This window comes from Ambystoma mexicanum, chromosome 9, assembly GCF_040938575.1.
Source record: "Ambystoma mexicanum isolate Mex_15411 chromosome 9, UKY_AmexF1_1, whole genome shotgun sequence".
NCBI classification, from domain to species: Eukaryota; Metazoa; Chordata; class Amphibia; order Caudata; family Ambystomatidae; genus Ambystoma; species Ambystoma mexicanum.
The window spans coordinates 898,004,828-898,032,734 of record NC_090931.1 but is presented as its reverse complement, the minus strand read 5'-3'; the positions used below and the strand labels follow the sequence as shown (position 1 = coordinate 898,032,734).

Genomic DNA, 27,907 nt, shown 5'->3' with positions numbered 1-27,907 from the left:
ATCGGGCAGGAGGGAAATGTGGACCTTGTCACAAGGATGTCTTCCGTGTTGCAATGAATGGGCCAGCAAATCTGAGAAGAGTGGCAGCGGGCAAAGGGGGCACGACTCACCATTGCCAGGGCGGAGAACACTCTGCGTCGGGAGGAGAGGCGGGCCGAGTTCCTCAAGGAGTCTTGCAGGGACTTTGAGAGGAGCACGTTGGAGTCCCTGCAGGCCCTCGAGGGGAGAGCAGAGGCCTGCCTCAGGGAAATAGACGCAGAGTTCGATGATGCCCTGGCCGAAACACATGGGGGAAATGGTGAGTCGTAGGACTAGCCCGCTGCCTTTGTAAATAGTTCCTTAGAAGTAGGTTTAATTTATTTTATTTTTTTTATTTGGAGTTCCTGGACTTTGCTCCGCATCTTGTATATATGTTATTTATTATAGTACTTTTAGGACGTTCTTGCATTTTTGGGGATCATGGACCCGTGACCTTTGTATATAGTTTGGAACTTATCGTTTTTCTTCACATTTATTTTATTCAGAATTTTCTTTGCATTTTCATATGGTCAATGGACATGGACCACTATTTGGATTCTTTCATTTTTCCATCACTATTATTTTTTTCCGGATTTGCATTTCATTTTCATTTGGTCATATTTTCACTGGTTTTATTTTTATGTGTTTCATTTTGATTCTGGATCATTAAAACATTTTTATACGTTGGAGTACAAGTGATGTCTGCTCTCAATGTTTTGGTGCATGTTTCAATCTTCCTTGTCTGTATTACGTGTCCCTGCTACTGAACAATGTTGTTCATGGTGTGTGCAAACATGCATGCATGTGTGAGTTTGATTCCCACGCCATGGGGCATGTAATGGGGAGCAGGAACAATGGATGAGTGTTGAGGTACACCATGTGGGTGCAGCGTGTGTTGGGATTTTGATGGACATATGCTCCATGATTGCATGGTGTGCAAATGTGGGGGGTGGGATGTCATGAGTCGGGGCCTGCCTGCAGGTTGCCATCACTGGTGGGGGGTCATGAGTCAGGGCCTGCCTGCAGGTTGCCGTCACTGGTGGGGGGGCACGAGTTGGGGCCTGCCTGCAGGTTGCCATCACTGGTGGGGGTGGGGGGTCATGAGTTGGGGCCTGCCTGCAGGTTGCCGTCACTGGTGGGGGTGGGGGGACATGAGTTGGGGCCTGCCTGCAGGTTGCCGTCACTGGTGGAGGGAGATGAGTTGGGGCCTGCCTGCAGGTTGCCATCACTGGTGGGGGTTGGGTGGGGAACATGAGTCGGGGCCTGCCTACAGGTTGCAGTCACTGGTGGGGGGACATGAATAAGGGCCTGCCTGCGGGTATAGTCACAGTGTAACGCTCACCTGGTATGCACGGGGACGTCACTCAGCCTGTTCTGACCTCTTACGACCTCGAACCCTTCCCTGGAGTCTACTCGACTGGAGACTGGGCCTAAAACACAGGATTGGTAGAGTTTAACTCTCTATTGTCTCTGTGTGCTTGAACCCCATCTTCCCCGTGGTCCAACCCTTCCCTTTGATCCACAGCTCACCTTGTTTTTTGGAAAGTGTGCTCTCCGCCCTGCTTTCAGTGCAGGGGCGCGTTGATTGATGCAGGCTCGTTGCTGCCTAGTTACTTCACTGGCAAGAGTCCGACAGGTAAGTATCATGAGTCTTTTGAACAGTTCTCTAACTTCGTTCCTTTCCTTCCTTAGATGATGGCTGGCGTCCGGGGATGGCGACGTGCTGCTGAGATGAGTTGCGCTGAAGGTGAGTGAGAGCGCGATGCGCGATGTGACCCTTTCGTATTTGTATTGAACTGAGTTCTTTTTCTGTGTCTTTTAGGTGCCGCGACGTTTTCAGCGTGTATGCCGGTTATGACGAAGAAATGCGGTGATTAAGCGCGGTATGCGGCACCTCTAGATGTTTCCACGCTAACCTGGAGTGTCTTTTCCCTCTTGCAGATGGATAAGTTCCGGAGAAAGAGTTCCCTCAGAGCGGCTGGGATTCAGGTAAGCGTTTGAAGCTCGTACAGTCTTTAAAAATAAGTGAAGATTTGCTGAATGCTTACTAATGCTTTTTTCTGTCCTTTTCCCTTTTCCTTAGGAAGCGGCGTGCCGGGATAGGAATGACACCGCCGAAGATTCCCGCACAACAGAAGAAGCGATGAATGATGTGCAGAAGCGCCGCAAGGTAAGGCTGTTCCTAACGGTGTTCTTGTTCTTGCAGGAGCTGAGCGCAGAAGAAAGATGCAGGCCTACTGGAGACCGATCCGAACACGGTGAGTGTCACGCTGCAGGTGCAGAAAACACAAAGCATGTTTCTCAGCCTGGGCGTGGCTTAAATAGTCTCTGGGTATCCCAGGTGTCTCTGGGCTGAACCACACCCAAAAGACCAGACTGCACATGTAGTTCTGGAAACCGAAATATGTGGGGGCATCCATCTTGTCCCCATCAATGCACTACATGTCCAATCCCCAATGTTATCCTATGGGAGTGAGTGAGTCTGGTGCCACAAGCGCCAAGTCTGACTCCAAGTGGGTCTTTGGAGGGATGGAGAGGCCCTTGAGGGCCATGTAGGTGATCGTGGCCTGGCTCCAGCCCGACATCTTGGAGGGCTGGGGACATGACGGGCAGGAATCATGACAGCACTCCCCCCTAAGGCCTCTCTCAAGGTGGCTCTTCTGTCTGGTCCTGGTTTGTTTGGATGGTTTTGATGAAATCGTCGAAGCAAGCAAGGTGCACGGATGTACTCACAAGGCTCCCATGTCCTGTCTTGTGGACCATACCCCTTCCAGTCTACTAAGTAGTATAATTTGGATCTGACGTACCTTGAATCCAGGATGTCCTTGACTTCGAATTCTGGCTCCCTAGCGACTACTACGGGCTGCTGTGGCGTTGCTACCCTGGTCCCAGGTTGAACAGGTTCAAGGAGAGACACGCAGAACACAGGATGAATCTGCATGTTTGACGGCAAAGCTAGTCTGACCGCCACAGGATTTATCACGGAGGTGACGGTGAATGGACCCAGGTATCTTGGACGGAAAAGTTTGGGTTCCTTTAATGGACACGTGTTTAGACGCCAGCCAGACTTTGTCTCCAACTTGGTAGTTGGGGGCCTTTGCTTGGTGTTGATCAGCAAACTTCTTTTGGTGATTCTTAGCTTGAAGTAGGTGTTCAGCTGCCCTTTTAAAGGTTTGAGAAATGGTTGTCTGCAAGGTGTTGACTGCTGGCATTTCCAGGGTTGTAGGAACGTCCAACTCAGAAGTACGTGGGTGCCTGCCATACATGGTATAAAAGGGTGTCCCAGTGCTAGTGTGTAGGGAATTATTATAAGCATATTCAGCTATCCATAATAGGTCGAACCAGCTTCCTTCAGCTTGGTGTAACATGCAACGCAGACACTGCTCGAGCGTCCGATTTGTCCTCTCAGTTTGACCATCCGTTTGGGGATGGTGACTGGTGGATAGCCGGATGTCGATCTGGGCCATAGAGCAGCATTTTCTCCAGAAGTTAGATCCGAATTGAGTACCTCGGTCTGAGACTAAAACTGAAGGAAACCCATAGAGCCGTACGATGCCTTCAAGAAATACCTTTGCCAGAGTGGATGCATTTGGGAGACCCTTAAGAGGAATGAAATGTGCCATTTTTGAAAATAGGTCCACAACCACAAGAATAGTGTTAAACCCTTGACTGGGTGGTAAATTAGTAATAAAATCGAGGGACAACGTGTGCCAGGGTGCTGGTGGGATTTCCAATGGTTCTAATAGCCCAACCGGCTTCTGCTTGGATGACTTGTCTTGAGCACACACTCCACAAAATAGGATGAATTGGATAATGTCTTTACGCCATGTGGGCCATCAATAATTTCGTTTTACCTTGGCTAGGGTTTTAGCGATTCCGGAGTGGCCCTCGATCAAGGAATCATGATAACCGGACATGACTTGTTCTCGTAGTTCTTGGTTTGGTAAGAATAAACGATTCCTGAAGTAGGGCAACTGATCTTTTATCATGTAATGTTCTCCTTGTGCACTCCACGCTTATAATTGCTCCGGACTCATCAGGTTTTGGATTTCTTCATGTAAGTCTTTCCGAGTTATGATTGCTGTGATTCCTAGGAGCTTGTCACTTGGGATGACTGCTATTGGGTCAGGGATCTGATACCCTTGCTCTTCCACCCCCATAGGGGAAAGGGCATCAGCCTTCCCGTTTTTCACCCCTGGTCGAAATGTAATCACGTATGTCATATTCAACAAAAAAATAAGAGCCCAACGTAGTTGTCGTGAGGATTGGGCCTTTGCCGTTTTTAGGTACTGGAGGTTCCGGTGGTCAGTTATTACGGTGATTGTGTGTCTGGCGCCCAAGAGTTAGTGCCGCCATTCCTTAAAGGCTGACTTAATGGCCAGGAGTTCTTTGTCTGTGATAACGTAATTGAGTTCAGGGGGTGTGAATTTACGCGACCAGAAGGCAACAGGGCGTAACTGGCCCGTTTCGGGGTCCTTTTGTGAGGGGGCGGCTCCCATAGCCATGTTTGAGGCGTCCATTTCCACCAGGTATGGGAGATCAGGGCGAGGGTGGCGTAAGATTGGGGAAGATGCAAATCTTGCTTTGAGTTCCTGGAAAGCTTCCTCGGCTTCTGTTGTCCACTGGAACTTTTTGTTGCTTTTCCTTAGCAATGACGGGATGGGATGCACGATTTGCGAAAATCCTGGGATGACCCGGCGGTAGAGGTTTGCAAAACCCAGCATACTTTGAACCCCCTTGAATGAATTTGGGGATCGCCAGTTCAGGATAGCATCTACCTTGTGTACATCCATTCGGATTCCATTCGGGCTGAGAATAAAGCCCAGTAATTCCACCTCGGAGACGTGGAATGAGCACTTTTCAAGCTTGGCGTAGAGCTGGTGTTGACAGAGTTTCTCCAATACGGATCGGACATGTTTAACGTGGTCCTCCTTTGATGCACAATATACTAGAATATCGTCGATATACACTAGAGCACAGACATCAATCAATTCCCGTAGGACATCGTTCATGAAGTATTGAAATGCTGCAGGCACGTTGCAAAGGCCAAAGGGCATTACTTGATATTCGTACAAGCCGTATTTGGTGCAAAAAGCGGTTTTCCATTTGTCCCCCGTTTTACGCAAACAAGGTGATATGCCCCCCTCAGGTCTAGTTTTGTGTAGATTTGGGCATCTTTGACTTGATCAAGCAATTCAGGGATCAGTGGCAGGGGGTAGCGTTTTTTTACAGTAATCTGGTTCAGTGCGCGATAGTCGATGCACGTTCTCAAGTCCCCTCCTTTTTCGGTACGAAGAATAGAGGACTGGCTGCTGGAGACTTCGAGGGACGGATGAACCCGTTGGCCAGGTATTGGTCAAGATAGGCCTTCAGGTGCTGGTTTTCTGGTTCCGCGAGTGCGTAAATTCGCCCACAAGGGATTTGTGTGCCGGTTATCAGGTCGATTTGGCAACCATATGGTCTATGCGGTGGCAAGGTATTAGCCTGTTCTTCCTGAAAGACATCTTGAAAGTCCTGGTATTCACTTGGTAGGGTGCCGATTGCCACAGTCGCAAGCGTGGGGGTTCTGGTGTGTATTGGTTGTTTCTCTTGGCGATAACATGTGTGGGCGCAAGTCTCGGGAAAGGCCAATTCTTTTGCTCGCCAATCGATTCGAGGATGTGAGCTACCAACCATGGCATTCCCAAAATCAACCGGAACTGTGGTGCCTTAATGAGGTCGAAAACGATAGATTCTTGATGTCCATCCTGGCACAGAAGGGTTAAAGCTGCAGTGCATTAGGATACTGGACCAAAAGCTATTTCCGTGCCGTCGACAGTGGTAACAGTGTCGGTGGTTGATTTAGGGCATAACGGAAGCCCCATCTTTGCCGCAAGATCCTGGTCGATGTAATTCCCAACGGCTCCACTGTCAATGTATGCTCTTACTGCGTGCATCCGAGGTGGTTGTTGGTGATTGATCAAGACCACAGATAGTGCAAAATGGGAGGTCTGTAGTTCACTTTCTTCGCTCGACAAGAGGACCCCTACACTTGCCAGGCTGGGGAGTTTTCCAATTCTCTGATGGTATCTTCCTTGTCCATGGCCCCTACCGTCCTCCTTGGTGGCTTCACAGGGCACTCTTTAAGGAAATTACCTGACCTTCCACAGTACAGACATAACTGCTGCTGTCTCCCTTTATCCATTTCCGCTTTAGTCAAGGGGGATCTGACCCCCCCGATTTGCATTGGTTCTCCTGAACCTTCCGTTGTGCGGGCAATATTGTCCTTTGAACGTACATACATAGTCTGAGGGTCCGGTCTGGTTCGATCTGCTCTTCGGTCCAGCAACCTATGATCCAGTTGAACAACAAGCTCAATGAATTCTGAGCAGTCTTTCGAGGGGTTCACTACTTGTGCGAGATCATCCTTGAGCTCCTCCCACAACCCCCGATGAAATAACGTGGTTCTCTTCTCCACTGGCCATTCTGCTTCAACTACGAGTCTATTGAACGTGGCTATGTATGTTAATAGGTCTTGATTCCCTTGGCGTAGGGACAGAAGTTCGTTGTCTAATGCCTGCCCATGAGTACGACATGCGAACAGCTTTTCCATCTCCTGCTGAAAGCCCCTGAAGTCATGCAGCAAAAAATCGTCTTGGGCCACAAAGGGTACAGACTAGTCCGCGGCGCTACCACTCAGGTAGGATAGCACAAAAGCGACCTGTGATTGGTCATTCAGAAAGGCCCCTGGTCTACAAAGAAAGTGCAGGCGGCACTGGTTTATGAACGTTGCAAACCTCTTGGGATCCCCCGTAAATCGTTCGGGCGGGGCCAAGGGAACTGCTCCAGGAAGGGTTATCTGAACGGGATTGGCTGATGGTGCTGGCATCAAGGGCACGCTTCCCGGCAATGGTGCATGCCCTGCTTGTGACTGGAGAAGTTGCCGGCTTAAATCATCAGTGCGTTCTTTGGCTACTATCAGCTCTCTCCTCAGGGTGTTGGTCTCCTGCCTGGCTGCATGTACTTCGGAACGTAGCTGCCCCAACATGTGGGCTAACTGGTCGGTTTCTGACGTTTCCATGACCCCCAGGTGGATTTTGATGTGAGGCTTTGTTTTCTGTAACGCTCACCTGGTATCCGCGGGGACGTCACTCAGCCTGTTCTGACCTCTTACGACCTCGAACCCTTCCCTGGAGTCTACTCGACTGGAGAGTGGGCCAGAAACACAGGATTGGTAGAGTTTAACTCCCTATTGTCTCTGTGTGCCAGAACATCTTCTTCCCCAGGGTCCAACCCTTGCCTTTGATCCACAGCTCACCTTGTTTTCTTGGAAAGTGGGCTCTCCGTCCTGTTTTCAGCACATGGGCACGTTGATTGATGCAGACTCGTTGCCGCCTAGTTACTTCACTGGCAATTGTCCGACAGGTAAGCATAATGAGTCTTTTGAACAGTTCTCTAACTTCGTTCCTTTCCTTCCTTAGATAATGGCAGGCGTCCGGGGATGGTGACGTGCTGCTGAGATGAGTAGCGCTGAAGGCGAGTGAGAGCGCGATGCGACCCTTTCGTATTTGTATTGAACCGAGTTCTTTTTCTGTGTCTTTTAGGTGCCGCAACGTTTTCAGCGTGGATGCCGGTTATGAAGAAGAAATGGGGTGAGAAGCGCGGTATGCAGCGCCTCTAGATGTTTCCACGCTAACCTGGAGTGTCTTTTCCCTCTTGCAGATGGATGAGAAGTTCCGGAGACAGAGTTCCCTCAGAGCGGCTGGGATTCAGGTAAGCATTTGAAGCTCGTACAGTCTTTAAAAATAAGCGAAGATTTGCTGAATGCTTACTAATGCCTTTTTTCTGTTCTTTTCCCTTAGGAAGCGGCGTGCCGGGATCGGAAGAACACTGCCGAAGATGCCCGCAGAACAGAAGAAGCTATGAATGATAGGCAGAAGCGCCGCAAGGTAAGGCTGTTCCTAACGGTGTTCTTGTTCTTGCAGGAGCTGAGCGCAGAAGAAAGATGCAGGCCTACTGGAGACCGATCCGAACACGGTGAGTGTCACGCTGCAGGTGCAGAAAACACAAAGCATGTTTCTCAGCCTGGGCGTGGCTTAAATTGTCTCTGGGTATCCCAGGTGTCTTTGGGCTGAACCACACCCAAAAGACTAGACTGCACATGCAGTTCTGGGAACCAAAATATGTGGGGGCATCCATCTTGTCCCCATCAATGCACTACAAGTCCAATCCCCAATGTTATCCTATGGTAGTGAGTGAGTCTGGTGCTACAAGCGCCAAGTCTGACTCCAAGTGGGTCTTTGGAGGGATGGAGAGGCCCATGAGGGTCATGTAGGTGATCGTGGCCTGGCTCCAGCCTGACATCTTGGAGGGCTGGGGACATGAGGGGTAGGAATCATGACACACGGGTGGGCTGCCTGCGGGGTATGGTCACGGGTGGGCTGCCTGCGGGTATGGTCACAGGTGATGGGGGGGATCCCTTGTGGTGTGGGCTGCCTGCGGGTATGGTCACAGGTGATGGGGGATCCCTTGTGGTGTGGGCTGCCTGCGGGGTATGGTCACAGGTGGGCTGCCTGCGGGGTATGCTCACAGGTGATGGGGTTCCTTGTGGTGTGGGCTGCCTGGGGGTATGGTCACGGGTGATGGGGGGGGGTCACTTGTGGTGTGGGCTGCATGCGAGGTGTGTTCTGGGGTGATGGCAGGATGCGTGGCCCTGTCCACGCGATTTGACTAGCGCCAGCGGGTTACATGATTTCGCGGGGGTGTAGACGGGACACGCGCAGGTTTCTGCACGTGATTTGGCTGGCACGATCGGGTTAAACGATTTCGTGGGGGTACGCGCAGCCCTTTCCACGCGATTTGGCTGGTGCGAGGGGGGTACGCTCCTAATTTATCACACAATTATGATGGAGGGGAGGGTTGTATGCTGGGCCAAGGATGGCGCGGGGCCTTGCGCCGTATTGGCCATTTCACTGGCTTTTTCCTGCGCACGGGGCGGTGTTGGGGGCGTTACTGGAGCTACTTGCTGTTCATTGCGCCACAGCTACTGATGCCTTGGGAGTCCATGAATATGTGTGCCGCGCAATTGCTGGTTTGCGCCACGGCTGGCGCACACATGGCGTGCGCTCTTTCTTGGCGCATTGTTTCAAGGACTCTTCACGGTATAGGTACCATTACTGGACTTGTGCATGTCGCAATCTCCGGTTGCCAACATATAGGCAGGATTGGGGCAAGACTTGCAGTAGGAGTACTGGGCTTCCACTCTACACTCCCCTTCTGGTTGATTTATCGACCACTCTCTCACCAGTCTCCACATCGAGGCATCACAAAATGTACAAATGTTAAAGGAGCATCTCAGGTAGCTCCTGGTTTCCCTGCGGTAGCTCCTGCCTACAGGGTGATGCCCGACACCCAGGAGCTGGTTTTAGCGCCTGCCCATTGAATCTGAATTTCAAACCCTGTATTATTATACTGTAGAGCATACATTATTGGCTCACCATCTCTAAAACAGTAACTGCATGGTAGGTGTTCTGTGGCACAGGAACTGGTGGGCATTCACACTTGCACTTTAACTGATGGCAAATAGATTGATTGCACTGAACCCTCTGGTCCCTCTAATTATTTTTCTACAAGTGCAGAAATGGATTGCTTTCATGCGCAGCTGACAGATGAGGTAGGCCACTTTCTATGAATGCATTGACAGTGAGCCATTGTTAGGAAAGATTTTCTATCTGCTGCTTTCCCTCCATAGACACCCTAATTTGCTATTGTCTGTAACCTGTTCTGACTTTTGAATGCAAGTGAAACCTTTCTCTTTCACTTGCCTTTCTTAGCATGTCTGTTTTGGAGGCACTGATTAGTCTCTACAACTATCAGTGCAGGAGAACATTGTTCGCCATTGTAAAATTCAGGTTTCTTTTACCCTGCACACATTACCTTACTGTGAAGGTACACTTTGTGTCTATATAACCTCGTTATTTATAGCGTTGTGGTTACTTTGATGAATCTGATGGAATCATCACTGATTTCCCTGCGATGACCTCCTCCCATGTGGCCAGGGGATGGTAGTTGCTACCTGATCCTGACCCCGGGGGTGGCTATATGAGGGAGGAGCACATGGGGGAGACAGTTTCCAGGCAGATGTCATGGCTTAATTGGGCGAGACATGGTATCCCCCATCTTTCCTTGAAGATAAGCTTCCCATGTATAATACCCCTGTGGACTATTGTCATACCTCTACTCATCCTCCTGTGAAGAATAGAGAAAGCCTCCTGTGAAGAATAGAGAAAGCCCATCACCCAGACCTTTAGGACAACGTTATGCCAGGTGAAACTTACGAGGCCGCCTTCTCCAGTTCCACTTATCAATCTTCCAGGACAGATTTGCCATTTAAAACTATTGAAGGTGCTTATCCAAGTTTTTTCAAACCAATCATCAACAATGGACTTTACTTCCCAGAAATACCCAAATACTGGGACAAGGAAGAGAGATCAAGCAATGCAGAGAAGAAGTGGCCACAAGCCCAGCGAGCGCTCTAGTTGTTGGCTCGCATACACGTGTGTCTGGGAAATTTAAAGAACAGAAGCAGAAAGTTGATGGCTGCTGCTCTTGGCGAGAGAAAGCTGCACCTCTCTGCAAGGCTTGAGGAACCAAAAAGCTCAGACTGTCGTGGTGGAGCTGGGGGCGGCTCACCGACCAAGAAGCAAGACACGCTGCGGAATGCCAGGAGCCGGCGAGAAAGCTGTGCTTCACTTTCCTGAGCCGGGAGCGAAGCAGGTGTGCCGCGTGGAAGCCGGGAGAGCGAGGAGAAAGCAGTTGTGAGAAGGAAGCAGGCGAAGTACCTTCTGCGGCTGACCACCGGAGAGCCCCGTAACGCCAATAAGAGCTGATGAGTCCACCGAGAGACAGCGGGCACACCGGGGCGTATCAGCAATCATGCCAAATGCAAATAATCATAAACAGAGAAACAGAAAGAGAAAAGGCAAAAAGACTTATTGTAAAAGAGGGAATTGAATGACAAACAAGACCCTTGTAAAAGGGTGAATTTATGCAGTACAAATACACGGGGAACCCGAACAAAATACTATATCAAGAGGATTTATTATCCCACCAACTAGATGTACAATTGTGGGAAACGGGCAGACACTCTACATGAACAGAAGTCCTGTTAGTCGAGTACACCAGGCAATTACAAGTGTGTGAATTTAAGAAGCCCTAGCAGAGAAGGGATGCACGTGAACATTTCCAGAAAAGAAACAAGTCTCAAAAGTCACCGCCTCACTTCCCCTACCTCCCTACCTTTATTTATACCCTTACCACACCCCATCTATTTATTTTTAAAAAAAGGGTACAACACTCTCAGCGAAATTACCCCAAAAAAGTATTTTTGGACTCTATTTTCACATTCGTTTTTTTGGGGGGTAATACCACAGAGAAGTATGCCGGGCAATTACAAGTGTGTGAATACAAGAAGCCCTGGCAGGAGAGTCCACCAGGCAATTACAAGTGTGTGAATATAAAAAGCCCTGGCAGAGAAGTATACCAGGCAATTGCAAGTGTGTGGATGCAAGAAGTTCTGAGAAGAAACATCAGGACTGTGTTGACCACAATGAGGAGCAAAAATCCTGAGAGAAAGGTATACCAGGAATCCTGAAAGAAATAGAATTACAAAGACAAACTGCTTTGTGTGACGGTGTTATTGTGCGACAAGAAAGACACAAGGAACTTTAATCAAGGGAAAGGGAATCAAGGGCCTTTATCCTTGAAGAACTTTTGAGCTGAATAGAACTAAGCCTTGAAGAACTTTTGAGTTGGAACCATTTATTCTTCCAAAACACCCAAGGTTAAAGACATTTCCATTTTAGAGTTTAGTTTATAGTGCGAGGGTCAGAATACAACTTTTGGACACAGGATAGTTTTGGTTTTGACATCCTGACACAAACAGATCCTTAGTTATGGTTTATGTAAGGGAAACTCCTCCCAGAGCAGGGTCAGAGAGGCCTTTTCCCACCCCTTTTATTTTCAATGAAAGCCTTTAACCAAACACATGGCTAACTTGTGTCAGAGTTTTATTCCCGATTCCTCACATTAATAACATGATGTGTCCAGGATGGGCTGGTAGCAACAAATACGTTTCTACCGTTTTTGTTTTTATTGTCTTGTGCACTGTGGGATTTTACTGCGTAATGCTGAATAGAGTACCATATATTCTAAAGCGATTTTTGCCTGTCCCTTGACCGTCTTGTTATTTGCCCTTCTTTACCTCACAGGGTCATAAATGGTAAGCCCTTTCCATTTTGAAAGCTCAAGCTTTCCCGGACAAAGCGAAGCATGCGTTTGTGGCTGGATGTGGGGCTTGGGACTGTCTGGTCCCAGTCCATATACATGCCAAAGTGCGTCTGTTGCTTGTTAGATGTGTTGGACAGAAGCTGTCCAGGATTGGACAACCTGTGCTAGTTTGAATGGTGCATATCCTTACTATTCGTGGGCGACTCCAGTCTAAATTGTGAATCATGGACAAAAGAGGGGACTTCGGCAGCCCTTCGGCAGGCCGCTATTGGAGTCAAGGCCCCTACAACAAAATGAGCTCTGCTGAAGACCCAGAATTTGTTGAAAGCCAGATGCATTGATTTCTGCAACCGTCCCAGCAAAGCTCTGCCCCTTTGTTGACCATAGAAGCCCTTCATCAGTGCTTCAACCGGTGGGAATACTCAGTCTCAACCCCTGCCTTATGGCCCTGCCCTTAGAAGCATTCAAAAGTGTCCTGGAACCATCCTGTGGGCTGATAGGCTTCTTCCTGGGCTACCTTGCTGCATAAGTCATCCTCCCGAGTTGAGCCTTGGGACTCTGCAGATCCTCGACCTATGAAACAAGAAGCTCTAAACCACAAAGAGGGACGTTAATAAGGAATGCATGAATGTACTAGTAACTGTTTACCCTTTTGAAAATCATTAACATTCTATGTTTTACTAGAATGGAGGAATATGATTTGCACTTATGATATGACATAAGACGCACAATTTAGTAGTCAAAGTCAGAACTATTTCAATATATGTAAATAGGTCATCATTAAACTGTTGGCTAAACTGTATATATACATATATGGAATTACTTAACAAATATTCAATCCCACAAAATTATACAAATTAATTATGGGTATTCATAACAAATGCATGGACTATATACAACTGTTTCTTTTCCTCTCTCATATTAGATATAATACTGACTCACTGATTCATGCATGCCCTTATTTGTGTAATATATGCTTCTGATTACTAAGCAAATATATGTATTTTTACCAATATGGTCAAATATTTTTGATCTTTTCCTTGCATTTAAAATCACTCTTTGATTTGTACTTTTTTTATTCAAATGTCTTTGTGATAAATACACTTTTTTTTCGGCACCTCGATGTTTACAAGTATAATTAAAAAAGGAGATATGTCTTTACCATATGGGTACATAATATTTGCTTGAATAGTCCACATTTCTGGAACTGCCATTGAACCTAGACATTTATTGTTAAGTAAATAAATGTAAATCACATTTTAAGAAATAGGAAAATAACCCAACTAGGACAAATACAGTCTCAGTCTCTCAGTCTCTCTCTCTCTTTCAGTCTCAGTCTCTCTCTCTATATATATATATATATATATATATATATATATATATATATATATACACATATATATATATTTATTGCAGAACATCTGTTAGTTTGTTCCTAATACAATTCCACACTGTTCCACCAATCTGCACCAAATTTGTCATAGTTACCGGTTAGGACCCTCCAGACGTTACCTTTGGACACACCACCCCTTTCCCCGGATTTCGGCCCCTTTACACATGAGACGAAACTTGTGGGAGGGTATCCTGGGTGTATATGCCTCTACAGACTGCTAGAGGGGATAAGGAACTGGAGGTTAAGGAAAGGTTGGAGAGAGATACAGGATCGGCCTATTTCGGATTAAATGTGGGCGAAGATGTGGGATTAAGTTAAAAAGACATCCAGAAATGCACGGTTCCAACTCACTCAATCTAATTATTTACACAGGGTGTACTTGACACCGGAGAAACTGCATGTAATAGATCTGTCTGTGACTCATGGATGCCTGTGTGCAGGGCCATTCCGGCTTCTGGCATATGGTCTGGGACTGTCCAGTCATTGCCAGATATTGGGAGGAGGTGATGGGATGCCTCAACAAGTTACTGGGGAGCAGCTATGAATGATGAATGTACACATGTGGTATGTTTGTGGGGCCCTTTTAACAGGGAAAAAGAGGCATAAAACACAGAATAAAATCGCTAGATTCTTACTTGTCCGAGCCAAGCAGGATAGCAATCTCATAGAAAGGGGCAGGTGGTCCGTTGCTGAGGCAATGGCTCTAGGATTTGCATAGATGGGGTTTGGCTGAGGTAGAGTACTTGAGCAAACAAAGATCCTGAGGGGGAACATGATTTAGAAGTGGACTGGGGGCAATTACTGAACGAACTGCCATCCACCCAGGACTTGAAGCCCCTGTGAACTGGTTAATGAGAAACATGGAGGAGTGTATTGGAGTGGAGTGAGCCGCCAGAAGGCACTGGTCAGTGTACTTAAGATGGCATGGTCGGGTACCAGAAGACAATGGGGGAGAACGAAGGGGTGGGGCAGGGGTTATGGATATATGGGGTTAGGGAGGGGTGGGAATTGGACGGGGAGCGTGATGTTGGGTATATTCATGTTACCTGGTCACGGTATGTTGTAATCAATGACAATCTAATAAAAAGATATTTAAAAAAAGAAAACTCCCAGACTCCAGGATCGATGCAGTTGAGCCCGAAAAAGACGTATGATGTGTACAGTGATTCTATCCACTTGGCCTGGTTTTAGAGGCCGATGTTGGGTCACTGAATCGTGCAATACTGGGTAGAAGATGGCTATATGAAGAAATAATATGTAATATGTGCATCTTTCTAAAAAATCGGTCCAATTGATAACGCGTTTTGTTCCTCGATTTGTTTAGCATTGTGTTTTTTAATTTTTTAGATGAGGATAGGTGTATGTTGAAGAGTGATGGAGTGATTGAGGTATGTCTGACTTTTTATTGATGTTTTTTCTCATGTTTGGTTTCATTGATGAAAAGCATTTACCTACTGTCTGCTTTTTGTTTTGAAGTCATCAAGTCGAATACAAACAACTCGAGAAAACACCAAATACAATCATAAGTCAATAAAACAACCAATATAATCTCCAATAAAAGCAGTCAACCATTAGCCCCAATTCTAAAAAGCAACCCGCCCATCCCACATAATATCATAGAATACATCACACAACCTTTATCTTAACTGCCATGGGTTTCCCCGAACCCCAGTGCCAAGGCCTTTTTTGGTGATTTTGGTATATCGCCATACAATGCCTTGTAACGTTTATAGCACACTTGACATAATCAATAAAATCATAAATAAAATCAACCTCATAACAATTCATGATAAACCACAGAGTCTCCTCACAGTGCCTTATTTTGTTGATAATAAAATACGGTTTTAACAACTTATTACGTAAATCCATGAAACACTTACAAATCAATAGGAAATGACATAAGTCGTCCGGGCGGCCATGCAACAGAAACAAATACTTGTTGATACCCCAAACCCCATTTAATACAAGTATTTAGGGGCAATATATTCAAACATATCATTAAGACGGCTCTTTGTTTTTCTGGTGATGGGAATTTACATACTTCCTCTCCTCTGAGGTTGTCACATCTCAGTGTGGTGAACAGTCTCAAAGAATCAGAGTAGATACCGTTTTCCAGTCCTCCTCTCGGTCAACACTGAGGGCTGTGTGTCTCAGTTCAGCTTGCTGGGCACTAACATTCAATTGTGACAGCACATTACCCACTCCCCACCTCTGAAACAACTTACAACCTTCAAAATACCACCTATACCCCTGACAGAAGTGGGCCCTTCCAAAATTGCTAAGTGCACATGTATAATTAGGGTTCACAACTTCCCTCAAACATTTTCATAAAAAAGGTACCAAACTTTAACCTTGCCTGGGTTTCCAATGTTGGCATTCCAAGTTCAAGTCTCACTGCAATGTTTGGCGTGCCTGGCTGGAGGCAAAGTTGTTTTTTCAGGATTTCATTCCGTAAAGCCTTCAACCTTGCACATTTCGAGTACCCCCAGATTTCACTCCCATATAACAAAATAGACCCAACATTGATTTTGTATACCTTTAGGCATTTTTGTAAAATGCAACCTCCCAATCTATAATAGAACCTTAAAGGTCACCCCAGGCTCATCGTAGCTTTCTTACATAACATATCCAGATGTTTCGAACACTTGGCATTTATTTCAATCAAAACACCCAAACAACAAAAGGAATCCACCACCTCAATCTTCGTACCTTCTAAGTCCCAAGGTTTTCTTTCCCCCACTCCCAAAAACCATCATTTTAGTTTTTTTTCATATTCAATTTCAACGTATTACTGTTGAAATAATGGTCTTCATATTTTAAACTTTTTTGTCAGGTCAATTAAAACTGCATCCTCTGCATATAATAATGAGGCAAAAGGCACCTTTCCTAGGACCGGAGGAAAGACTTTAGACCAGAATACCATCAGGTTAAAATAGGCTAAAATTAATACGAATGGAAGGGGGCTAGCGAACAACCTTGCTTTACTCCATGATTTGTCACGAAGTCCGTCGGTCAGCTCCAAGTTTTGCTACCCCGGACCACTGCATAAGTGTTCATATAGCAATTTATTATCATTTCGCTGGATACCTTCATGTCCTTCAACTTTTTCACATACATTCCCTATCCACAGAGTCAAAGGCCTTTTCAAGGTCCAGAAACGCTACATATAATCTCCCGCCTATGACCTGACAGTATTTCTCGATTAATACCACTGACACTCCCTAAATGCTCGACCCTACCAGTACCATATTGTATGATCCTCTGCATCTTAATGTACATAACCATTGTAATTTTTTTGCATTTCTTGCTGTAACTATTGTACTCTCATGCGGAAAGCATTCCTGTAACTTCTTGCAAATTGCGCCCGGATACATTTGGGTTTGGTGTACCATATAAATCAATAAACAAACAAACAAACAAATATGTTTAAAATAAAACAATGGTCCATTGTCGAGAAACCTTCTCTAAACCATGTCTGCGAGGGTTGCAGAATATTTTCCAAATCTGCCCATTCCCCCAGTCTATTTTCCAAACATTTGCACACAAGAAAACGTTCTAGATATGTCTAATAGGGAGATGGGACGGTAAGAAAGTGGATCATTCACGGATCCCTTTTTAAAGATAGGAACTATTATAGCCTTATTCAAGGATTTTTTAATTTTTTTTTCCCAGTCAACACTATAGCATAAAAAGGTTTAGCAAACACGGGAGCCCATAAATCGTGACCCCATTTTAAATAATCTGATCTAAGCCCATTGGGCCACCGCTTTTCCAGATGGTAAAGCCTTCACACAGGCCACAATCTCTTCTAGGGCAAAAGCTGGATTTTCTGACCTGCCTACTGTCAAAGAGACCTTACTCCTCTACTCGGGAGCATACATAATATTGACAAAATGTAGTGCCCACTGTCCTAAATAAATGGAGCCAGGCTCAGCATCATGTTCAGACGATGATTCAAAACCCCTAGCAACCAACCTCCAAAATTGCTTAGAGTCATTTGAGTCAATTGAGGACGCAGCCTTCTCCATCTGCACCCACTGGCTCATAACAAAATGTTTCTGTTTCCGTCCCAGCAGTTTTTTATGGTCCATTTTAAAAGCATAAAGCTGACCGACAGTCATTCCACCGTCCTTCACGGCCTTATATAGCTTCATTTTCCTGCACTCGTGATCAAACCAGCTCTCAATCACTTCTATACACCCCTCGGGCAAGGTGTAAAGTTGTTTATGATTTCAACATTTGAAGTGGAGGACATAATATCATTCAACTGGTCCTGGCTCACCCGACTAGCCGCCACAGAGGCCACTTTGCGGCTAATAGGATCTGATTCCAGAGGCTGACTTGAATACAGAAGCTCCAAGCACAGAGGAAAATGATCACTGTCACACCGTTTACCCACCGAAAATTGTGAGACCCAAGGGAACATGTTACTACTGACCACTAAGTAGTCAATTATAGAAGAGCTTTTACCCCGTTAAAACTTAATTCCAGGTGGGCTGTCGCTAAGCACTCTCCGATTTAATTCCACCAGATGATACTCATTCAACAGCAGATCAGGTCCCTTAGCCCTTACATCCCGATTATTGTCCAGCCCTTTCCTAGCCTTATGCCATATTTCACTTCCATTAAGAGTCCATCCTCTGGATCCAAGATGGCCGCTGACACTAAGTGACGTGTCGGCAGCCGCTCCGTAAGCCTTCAGAGTTTTAGAGGCTTTCCACCACCCGCAGCCATGGCAAACCTCCAGACTAGCAGAGAAAGGCTTGGGGATGCTGCAGACGGAAGCAAATGAGCCAGCAGGGAAAAGGAAGAAACACTGCTCTAGATTGAAGGAGCGAAGCTAAACTGTGCGGATCTGGGCCGCAGCAGCCATCACCGGGGCGCATTGTTGAGGCGTGCAGCGAAGGAGACCCGGATCAAGCCCATCCCACTGTCTTCGGCTCAGGGGGCAGAAGCAGCATCAACGAGGCAGCACAATCGCCACAGCGGGACCTGGGCAGAGGTGGTGGCAGGGCCTCCCTGGTAGGCGTTGAGAAAGGAGGAGAGGGGGCTGGCAATGGAGAGGGGAGCCAGGTATGGCGAGAACAGCGGTCACGCCAGCCCGGAGACGCCGGCACAGAAGGAGAGGTGAGGAAACCCAGGAGGCAAATGAACGTCCGGACCGCAGAGACACGCAGAGAGGGCCAAACATCATGGGCGCAGGGAGGCTGCAGCAGAGGGCTCGCCAGACACGCACCATATGATGAGGAAGAGGAGCTACAGTTGGTACAACGGGAGGAGGTGGCAATTCCCACGACACAGGGCACAGATAAGGAGGGGGAGAGGCACGGAGGGGGAGAGGCCCAAGACATTGAACTCAGTCCAGTGGCTGCCCATAGGCCCTGGGGGAGAGTGCCAAACAAGGGCCCGGAAGCGCACAGGGGGAATTTACCCAACCAAGGACACTTCCAGAGAGTGAGCCCAGCAGGGGGACATAAAAGGTGCCAGGCAGGCCACAAGGGGTGGCTCTGTGGCCCTCTCACCCACCCCCACAACAGGAAAGGCGGAAGAGGACGGCCCAGTATGAGATAACTAAACACTGGCGGAGGACAGAGAGAGCCGGGGGCCCCTGTAGGGAAGAAGGGTGGCCAGGGGCACAAGGCAAATATCCAAAACCAAAGCAAAGGCCTCAAAACAGGCAGCGAGCTTGGCGGACACACTGGGCACCATCCCCATTTTATGGGGCCCAACAGAGGGGAACCGGCAAAGGCTCCCAAGAAATGGCAGACCAAAGGGAACTACTGGGGACAGAGCCTACGGCGCCCATCTCAAGGCAGGACCTCCACAGTGACATGCTGTCCCTCCAAACGTCATTAACTGAGTTTTAGGAACAATTTCAGCTACAGTGATCGGACCTTAACTCAGCCTTAAATAAGATAGGAGGACGGCCAGCTAGAGGAAAGGACGGATCTCCTGGAAAAGGGGCTTCAAGAAGTGGACAAAGATACAAAGGCACATGGGGAAGCCACAGAGCAGCTTCACGTGGCCACACAAAACCTTGAGCTGCAGATGGAAGACATGGAGAACCGCTCAAGGAGAATCAATATAAGGGTCAAAAACCTCCCTGAAGCTGTTGCAGACAAGGATCTGAAGGGGGAGGTTCAAAGGATCATTGCAGATATCCTGGGCGACAAGTCTGCAAGGCATCGAACTGCAGCAAATCCATCGAACCGGCAGGACAGTAAGTGGCCCCACGGCAGGTCGAGGGATGTGCTAGCAGCTTTTCGTGATATGTGCAGAAGGAAGCAGTCCTGCTAGCCGCTACGGCGCAGAAACCGGTCTTATACAAAGGCACCACAATGTCCTTCTTTTAGGATCTGGCAGGCAGCACACTACTCAAGAGGAGGCAGATGGGTCCAGTGGTAAGGGAACCGACCAATGGAGGAATTCGCTACAAATGGACCTTCGCCTTAGGCTTGGTATTTGAATGGGAAGGGATCCAAAAGCGCATCACATCTGTTCAGGAGGGAGAGGATCTCCTGCAACTGGACATGGCTCAAGGATCCCAGGAAGATCGCCTCCATCAGGCGGAGAACTGGCCGAGGCCTCATCCATGGGAATGGGGGACAACGGGAGAACAATACAGGTGAAGAGCCACCCTGCGGGGCCCACAACCTGGAGGGGAACCTGGGGGAGAAAAGAGGAATGATGGGTAACATCAACGGAGGAGGAAAGGTAACTAGGCCAAATTCAAAAGGGTGGTGGACTACGAAGGCTTGGAGTGGGCTGTAGGAGCGTCGGAGGATGTTCCATCCTGGTTTTAGTTAGGGTGGTAGCGCCTGGGGGTACAGGGAGTGGGGAGAAGAGTTTGAGGGGGAGGGAGCTGGCATCCCCAAGTTGGGGAGGTACGCACAGGGGGTAAAAGAGAAGGGGGAAACTCATGGGGCTGGGGAACAGAGACAAGTGGGTGGAAAGGGGGCAAGCAGTGGATACAGGGACAGGGCAACTCGAAGCGAACGGTGGGGGGTGGGAAGAATCGAGCATGGGTGGAAGCAGGAAAAAGAGGAAAAAAAGAGGAAAGGTCGAGACTAATTGGGGGAGGGGAGAGAGTCCCTGGACGGTAACCATTCAAGTGGTCAACACATAATGTGAGAGGGCTCACCTCCCCTCTCAAAAGGGAATAATTGGGGCTGTTCACTAGGAAAACCACCCCAGACGTGCTGGCAATTCAGTAGATCCATCTCCAAAGATTGAGTGGCTACTCCCGTACCTGTCATTCCTCAAACTTGTCAAAGAAATGCAGAGTGGCTCTAGCTATTAGGGATGGGATGGACTTCAGGATCAAATCCTCCCGGGTGGACAAAGGTGGCAGATATATAATCGTGGTGGGGGAATATGTGAGGGGTCGCTTCCATGCTGGTGTCAATCTACGCCCCGAATGCAGGGTAAGAGGGAACTGCTGGATGTCCTAGAAGGGTTTGCGCAAGGTCACATGATATTGATGGGTTATTTCAACGTAGCATGGTCCTGGGAACTATACAGGAGTGCGGGTTGGGGCAGTGCCTATAGTGTGGTGGCGGCCACGGCTTCACTGAGGGATAGGTTAGAAGCCCTGGGACTACGAGACGAGACATTTGGAGGGGGGTGCAGGGACACAGGGAAGGCTTTACATTTTTTTCTAATGTGCATGGGACACAATCGTGTCTCGATTAAGTTTGGGTGTCAGCCCCCCCCCCCTCCTGGGTGCTCTATCTGGTATCTAGGTAGACCCATTAGGGATTGCTGACCACGCAGTGGTCACTATGGACTTGCATTTGCATGGTCGTAGACCAGGGATAAGGTGTTGGAGGTTTACGGGAGAGCTCTTGCAGGACCCCGTCATTAGGGGAGTACTGGAAGAGAAGATCAGGGGTTTCTTTGCCCTCAATCAAGACTCAGACACGGGGGAGAGTATCCGTTGGGATGCGTTTAAAGCCTCAATTAGGGGGGATTTTATCGCCTTAAAAGCACCAAGGGATAGGCAACTGAGGGCCCTCAAGACCCAGCTGGATGCTGAAGTTAATGCTAGTAGGAAGCAGGCAATGGATGCCCTCCTCTAGGAAAACAACGAGGGAATATCGACAAGCAGTGGGCCAGTTCAATGTCCTGAGAACTAAGAAGGCAGAGAGGTCTTTACTGTTTGTCTACTGACTGTTTGTTTACTGATTCTACGCTAAGGCCAACTAAGCTGACAGGCTATTAGCACAACTACTCAAGGGGCAGCCGTCAAAAATACCATAACCGCTATAATAGCTGACCAAGGGCTCTGCCACTAACGCACAGAGAAGATTCAGGAGTGCTTTGCCAATTATTATAACGGCCTATACAAGTACCAGAATCCGCCGGCTAGGGCACAGTTGGACTTCCAGGAGAAGATCCATCTCCCCAGGGTGGGAGAGGATGTAAGCATTGCATTAGGGCAGGAGATTACAGAAGATGAGGTCCAGAGGGTTATAATGGACCCCCACTGCCCAATAAAAAGCCAGGGTCAGATGGCTTCACAGCTTCGTATTATAAGACATTTGCGAGATCACTGGTCCCACATTTGACCAACCTATTTAACCATTTCCTAGATCTGGCATAATCTCGGCATCCATGGAGGAGGCCAAAATCACCCTTCTCCCCAAACCCAAGAAGGATCACACAAAGTGCACATCATACAGGCCAATAGCATTAATAAATGTGGACGCCAAAATATACACTAAAATTCTGGCTAACAGACTAGGGGGATACAACCGATCAGTCTGGATTTGTGCTGGGGCGGCAGACGTTCCACACCATAAAACGAGTGGAGCATTTAGTAGAGAAGGTGCATAAGACCTCTACACCCGCAGTCCTCCTATCCCTTCACGCCGAACAGGCTTTTGACCGAGTGGAGTGGCCCTTTCTGTTTTGTGTGATGGAGAGGATGTATCTGGGAGGGAACTTCCCAAAAATGGTCCAGGCAAATTATACATCTCCAGTGGCGTGCCTCCAGGTCAATGGATCAATTTCCCGCAGTATTCAAAATGAGCAGGGGAACCAAGCAGCGGTGCCCTCTTTCACCCCCGTTATAAGCCATATATTTAGAACCATTGCTGCAATTAATAGGGTGTCAGGCAGGGTGCATGGGCTACTATTTGGCGGAGTTCAGCATAAGGTGGCCGCTTACGCAGACGACATGCTCCTGTGTCTGGCAAAACCGGGGGAATCTATAAAGGCAAGCAGGGAAATTCTATTGGAGTTCGGGGTGGCCTCAGGCCTTAAAATTAACATAACCAAATCAGAACTACTGAATCTTACAGTTAAGGACAGGGAGGTGGCGCAACTGAAGGCCATATCACCATTTAAATGGAGCCCAGGGGGGATTAAATACTTGGGAATTAGGATTACCCCTACGCTGGCTGGCTGGTATGTTACAAATTATCCATTCATGCTGGCAACTATCAAAGCGAACTTCCAAAGGTGGAAGGCGCTTAAGATCTCCTGGATAGGTATTATGGCGGCTGTGAAGATGGTGACATGCCCTCGACTGCTCTACCTTTTTCGAGCTCTCCCAGTGGTAGTCCCAAATAGATGTATTTGCGAATTTAGGAAAGCAACGGGTGACTTTATATGGGAGGTTAAGAGAGCAAGCATCAGCCGAGCTCTACTGATGTCCCACAGGGGGGGAAGGTGGGATGGCGCTCCCGAACTTCTGACTGTACTCTGAGGCGTCCCAATTGCGGATCATCCGGGAATGGTTCACGGGAAACCGGGGGAAACAGTGGGTAGCAATGGATCAGGCGGTGGGGAGGCACGATCTGGAGAGGTCCTGTGGCTGCCACAACAGCATAGGCCAAAGCACATGTACTTAAGCACCATCACTAGGCTGGTGGCGGATACATGGAACAAACTGGCAGGCAAATATGAGATCACGACATTCCCATCCCCATTCACTCCCATATTTCATAACCCTTGGACTGTTTCTTACTTTTTGAAAATGAATAAAAGAGTCTATCCTCCTCCTCACTTGCTTGGCCCCAATTTGGCATTAAAGTCCCCCATAATTACCATGCTGGAGTTGTCAGACTGTTCAACAAAGGCCTCCAAGTCCTTCTTCTAGGTATCCCTTCCCCCGAAAAGATTTCTAGGAGGAAAATAGACATTCACCACCAGTAGACAACATGGATCGTGAACAGATTTTAAAACTACTGCCACAATCTGATCACTCCCTCCCACAACCCATTTGGTCTCAAACAGTGATGACTGCCTAACCCTGGTTACAACACCCCCACATAAGCGCCCTTTACCCCTTCTTTTTGCCTTTGAAGGGAAGCACACAAAATCAGCAACCAGGTTTGCCTTCACGGACCACGTCTCTTGCAGACAAACAATGTCATAGCCCGAGATATATTTGACCCATTCTGAGTCTACTATTTTATCTTTAAGGCCGGCCACATTCCAAGACAGCAACTTAAGCGTGCACAACCCAAAACTAGCAGCTCCAGTTAGAGATGCCATGGAATGTATTGTTTCATACAGCCATACATGAGGTACTTAGCCTCCCTGGAGATCCCACGCATTACCTCTCTCTTCTGAAGTGAGTGCTCTAAATCACTGGGATTCATGTCAATGAACTGGCTGCACTGATCCACCTGGCCATTCTCCTGCAGGCTGCGGTCACAGGCCGCTTTCATCATAGGGTCCCCGGCTATAATAATTTGGTCATACCAGGAATCGTGGCGATGGTAAGTTTTGGCCTTAGAGTCTAGAAAGATCTCAATGCCTTTACTTGCTAACATATCCCTACATTGAATGATGCAGGCCCTTATGTGAGGGTTATTAAAGCCCACCCGTAAATTACACCCCCCACAGTACATACAATCCCATAATATCCGAATTGTGGAGAATATCTTATAGAAAATGGCACTAACTCCCAAGATTGAGCACAAGGCATTAAAAGCAACCTCTTTTGAGTGTTTATTCCCAGACGGCACACCTTTTAAGGTGCAGATAAAATGTAGTTCTCGCCATCCCTCCAGTAGGTCCTTCCCATGCCAGGGCCAATTCCAGTTTTACAGGTTGGTGTTGAGTTATGGGGCACCCTACTATCCTGACCACACAACCCCCGATGAGGGATTTCTCCCCTCTCTGCTAGCCACTGACAACAACGCTATTTGATTGTACAATAGCGTTCTCAGTGGCTAGCACCCTCCAGTGATCACTTATACTTTTGCCCTGGCCCAAATTTGGTTGATCCCCCTCATCACCAAAATGATCCGCCAACCGTTTCTGCTGAGTGTAAGGGCTGACACCTTGCAACCAAGAAACTGCTGCTACCTGTCTCTGGTCTGGTTAACTTTGTTCCTTTAGGAAAGTTGATGGACTCTCGTTCTACATGGAAAAGTAAACGGGAGGCCAACTTACCCATGATACCTAAACAGATCTCTCGAGAGGCCTGCTCGATACCAAGCAGATTCCTAAAATCTTCAAAAGCCTTATCAATTCTTAAAAGTCTCTGTAGGATCAGTGTAATTGTTGGAACTAAACTTAGATCCGAGCTAGACTCAACCAGCAGTATATCGGATGTTCCAGCGAGGCATTTGCGACCAAAGAGTCCCCTTCCTCTGGGTTCATATTCCTCTCGTTCCCCCTAGACACACTACTATTCAGCTCAGGGGCCTCCAGAGTAATAACCAGCAGATCTTCAATTATTCCACTGACCTCTGTGATTGATGCATACGTTGCCCCGGGGCTCTTGATGAGCATAGTGTCTATCTGGGTGACCTGATCGGACTGTTCACTGAACTCCACATTATCATACACTACATTGGGGGGCAGGTTGCCAAAGTTTCCTGCTGCATCCAGACTTCTTACGGGTGCCTAACATATTTCTGATGAAGGGGTAACCTTCTGCAGTTTCTGCCACCTGGCCCCTGGTACGTCGCAAACAGTAAGTATTTAATTGCTCAGCTACGGTACGTAACGCTCAATCTGCAAGTTGCAGAAATGATCGGTCTGCCGCACTTATTACAATGTATGTAGATATACACCTTAGCTTAGCTTGGCAAACTCAAAGCATAGAGCACCGAGGCTCAAGGCTCAAAAAAGAAAAAAAAACACAATACACCCATATAACCGTGCAATAAGCTACACACATATCGGGTCAGCAGTGCTCTGGTGAGCCAGCCCTCACACTGCACAATGCATTCGGATGAAACCCGGTCCACTATAACGCCTGCTATACACCTGTTGCACACAGCATACTCACACTATGCCACCAACAGGGTGCAGACTATACACGCAGCCCTGGCACAGCGGTATTGGTTTAGAGCAGGGAAGATGCAAGGGTAGGGGGGAACTCTCGGGTTACCGTCTGTTTTTCTCTTAAAAATGTTTCAGTGCATCCGCTGAAGCACAATGTCGCTGCTCTGCCTCACCCAGGCGGCACACCCCCGAGGGTCACGGCAGATCAAATTAAGTTTGTTTTGAAGAAAATATTCTTGAATATATATGACTATTTCAGCATTTGGTTAATATGAATAAATTGTTCGTTTCTTAAACTGATGCCCCCGGATTGTTTTCTGCATATTACTGTTTTGTTCCCTGATCGTGGGGGGAGTAGGGACACCTGCGTTTCTGTTCTATTTAAAGGCCCATGTGACATTTAATGTCCCACTCTTTAAGACAGTAAAACCTGCACATTGCTGCAAAGACAATTGCCCACACTGCTGACTTCATACAGGGGGTGCCTCTTTAAAGCAAAAGTCTGGATAGTCTGTCTTTTCTATTACAGTGGTGGTTTGTTAGTGTTTTATTCATTTGTCCTTTTAGTTTCATTAAAGTCTTGTACTGTTCATAGAACCTTGATGGTAATTGGTTTTTGGTACCACAGTACTACTGTTGTTTGTATCTGCCCTGCTGGCTCATATTCCTCTTGCAAATAACAAGGGGGGTTCCTGGGAGTCCCTCTGCCAGACATTAGTCCTGGATACGAGAGGCTTACCCAGAGTCTTTAGCTCACTATCTTTCACAGAGGAGAAATATCCAAAACATATCAGTCTTTGTCCTGCCCTGGGGCAGTCCAGCAGCAAAATGCTAGGCAATTCTCCTATGAACAAGAGTAACAACAGCAACCCCAGACACGTGTAGTTAATGTCCGGCAGAGGTACTCCCAGGACCACCCCCTTGTTTTTTGCATATTTAAGTAACTTTGGGTTTCATTCCAAGTTACCAGGGGAATCCAGACGTGGACCCCTTGCTTACTATTCTTAGAGAGGTACAGCTCCACCCTACTGATAAAAGTCCAATCGGGTTTCCAGCCCTACAGATAAGAGGTGTATTGGCTACTTTTACTCCCTAAAAATAGGCAAACACTCCAAACATATTCAAATAGGGAGTAAAAAATATTCCCAGTAAAATCCAGGAAATGGACACTTAGAACCTTGTGCCCCTGCTCTCACCCACACAGCTACAAGGATATGTTTGGGCAGTAGTGCACATAGTCCCAGAGAAAGAAACAACTATTAGTGCTTGATTATAAGAGGTAAACCTGCGTCTCCTAATGTTCATGAATAACTAGGTGCAAAAAAAGATTATTTTTTTAAAATCTGTTTTCCAGTTACAACATAATTTTACCTGCTCCTATAAAATACTCCCATTGGATATTGGACTTACATTTTTACTCCCTAAAAAATTATTTTACTCCCAACTTTAAAAAATAGGGAGTTTAATACTCCCACTTCCAAATCTTATCTGGAGCACTGACCGTTACCACCACTTGGTCCCGTGGATTTACTGCAGGATTATAAGTGGCGGTAGGATGGTGTAAATCCCCATTTTTACACCTTCCCCAAACACCTTTCACAAAAACCTCAACAATAACTCCCACCGGAGGGTACAAAATGGTACCACCAAGAAGGTAATTTTGACTCAATACTAAGAAGACGTAGTCATAGAGTACCTTGGGAAGGAGAAAAGAGGTGTGAGGGCTGTGATGGGGAAGATCAGAACTAGTTGTATTGAATATTACTCACAAGTAATCAGAGTATTACTACCACGTCCTTTCTGCCTCATCTCCTACCTAACGAAGAATCTTAAAAACACTGATTAACCCCAAAAGAAAGACAGACCCAGAAACACTGCGAAACCCAGTGCACATTTACTGCCAAGTCCAGCAAAATATGGTCCCTCTGGGAGAGCAGACTGCAAGTCTGCAGAGGCATGCCTGAGATCCATCTGTCCAGGAAA

The 27,907-nt window shown here is 47.3% G+C and overlaps 1 protein-coding gene across 3 annotated transcripts in view; it reads right to left on the bottom strand.

Annotated features, from left to right (window-relative positions):
- PRMT2 (protein arginine methyltransferase 2) overlaps window positions 1–27,907 on the bottom strand; it is a 921,423-nt gene that overhangs the window by 883,234 nt on the left and 10,282 nt on the right. The window contains exon 1 of one of the 3 annotated variants that reach the window (XM_069616031.1): window positions 23,729–23,778. The exons of 1 other annotated variant lie outside the window; for it this stretch is intronic. In XM_069616031.1, the coding sequence (XP_069472132.1) occupies window positions 23,729–23,731 (3 nt within the window). In that variant the 5' untranslated portion in view covers window positions 23,732–23,778. Of the gene's footprint in view, window positions 1–23,728; window positions 23,779–27,907 lie in introns of those variants that run through there. One more of the 3 variants, XM_069616029.1, reaches the window with a different exon arrangement.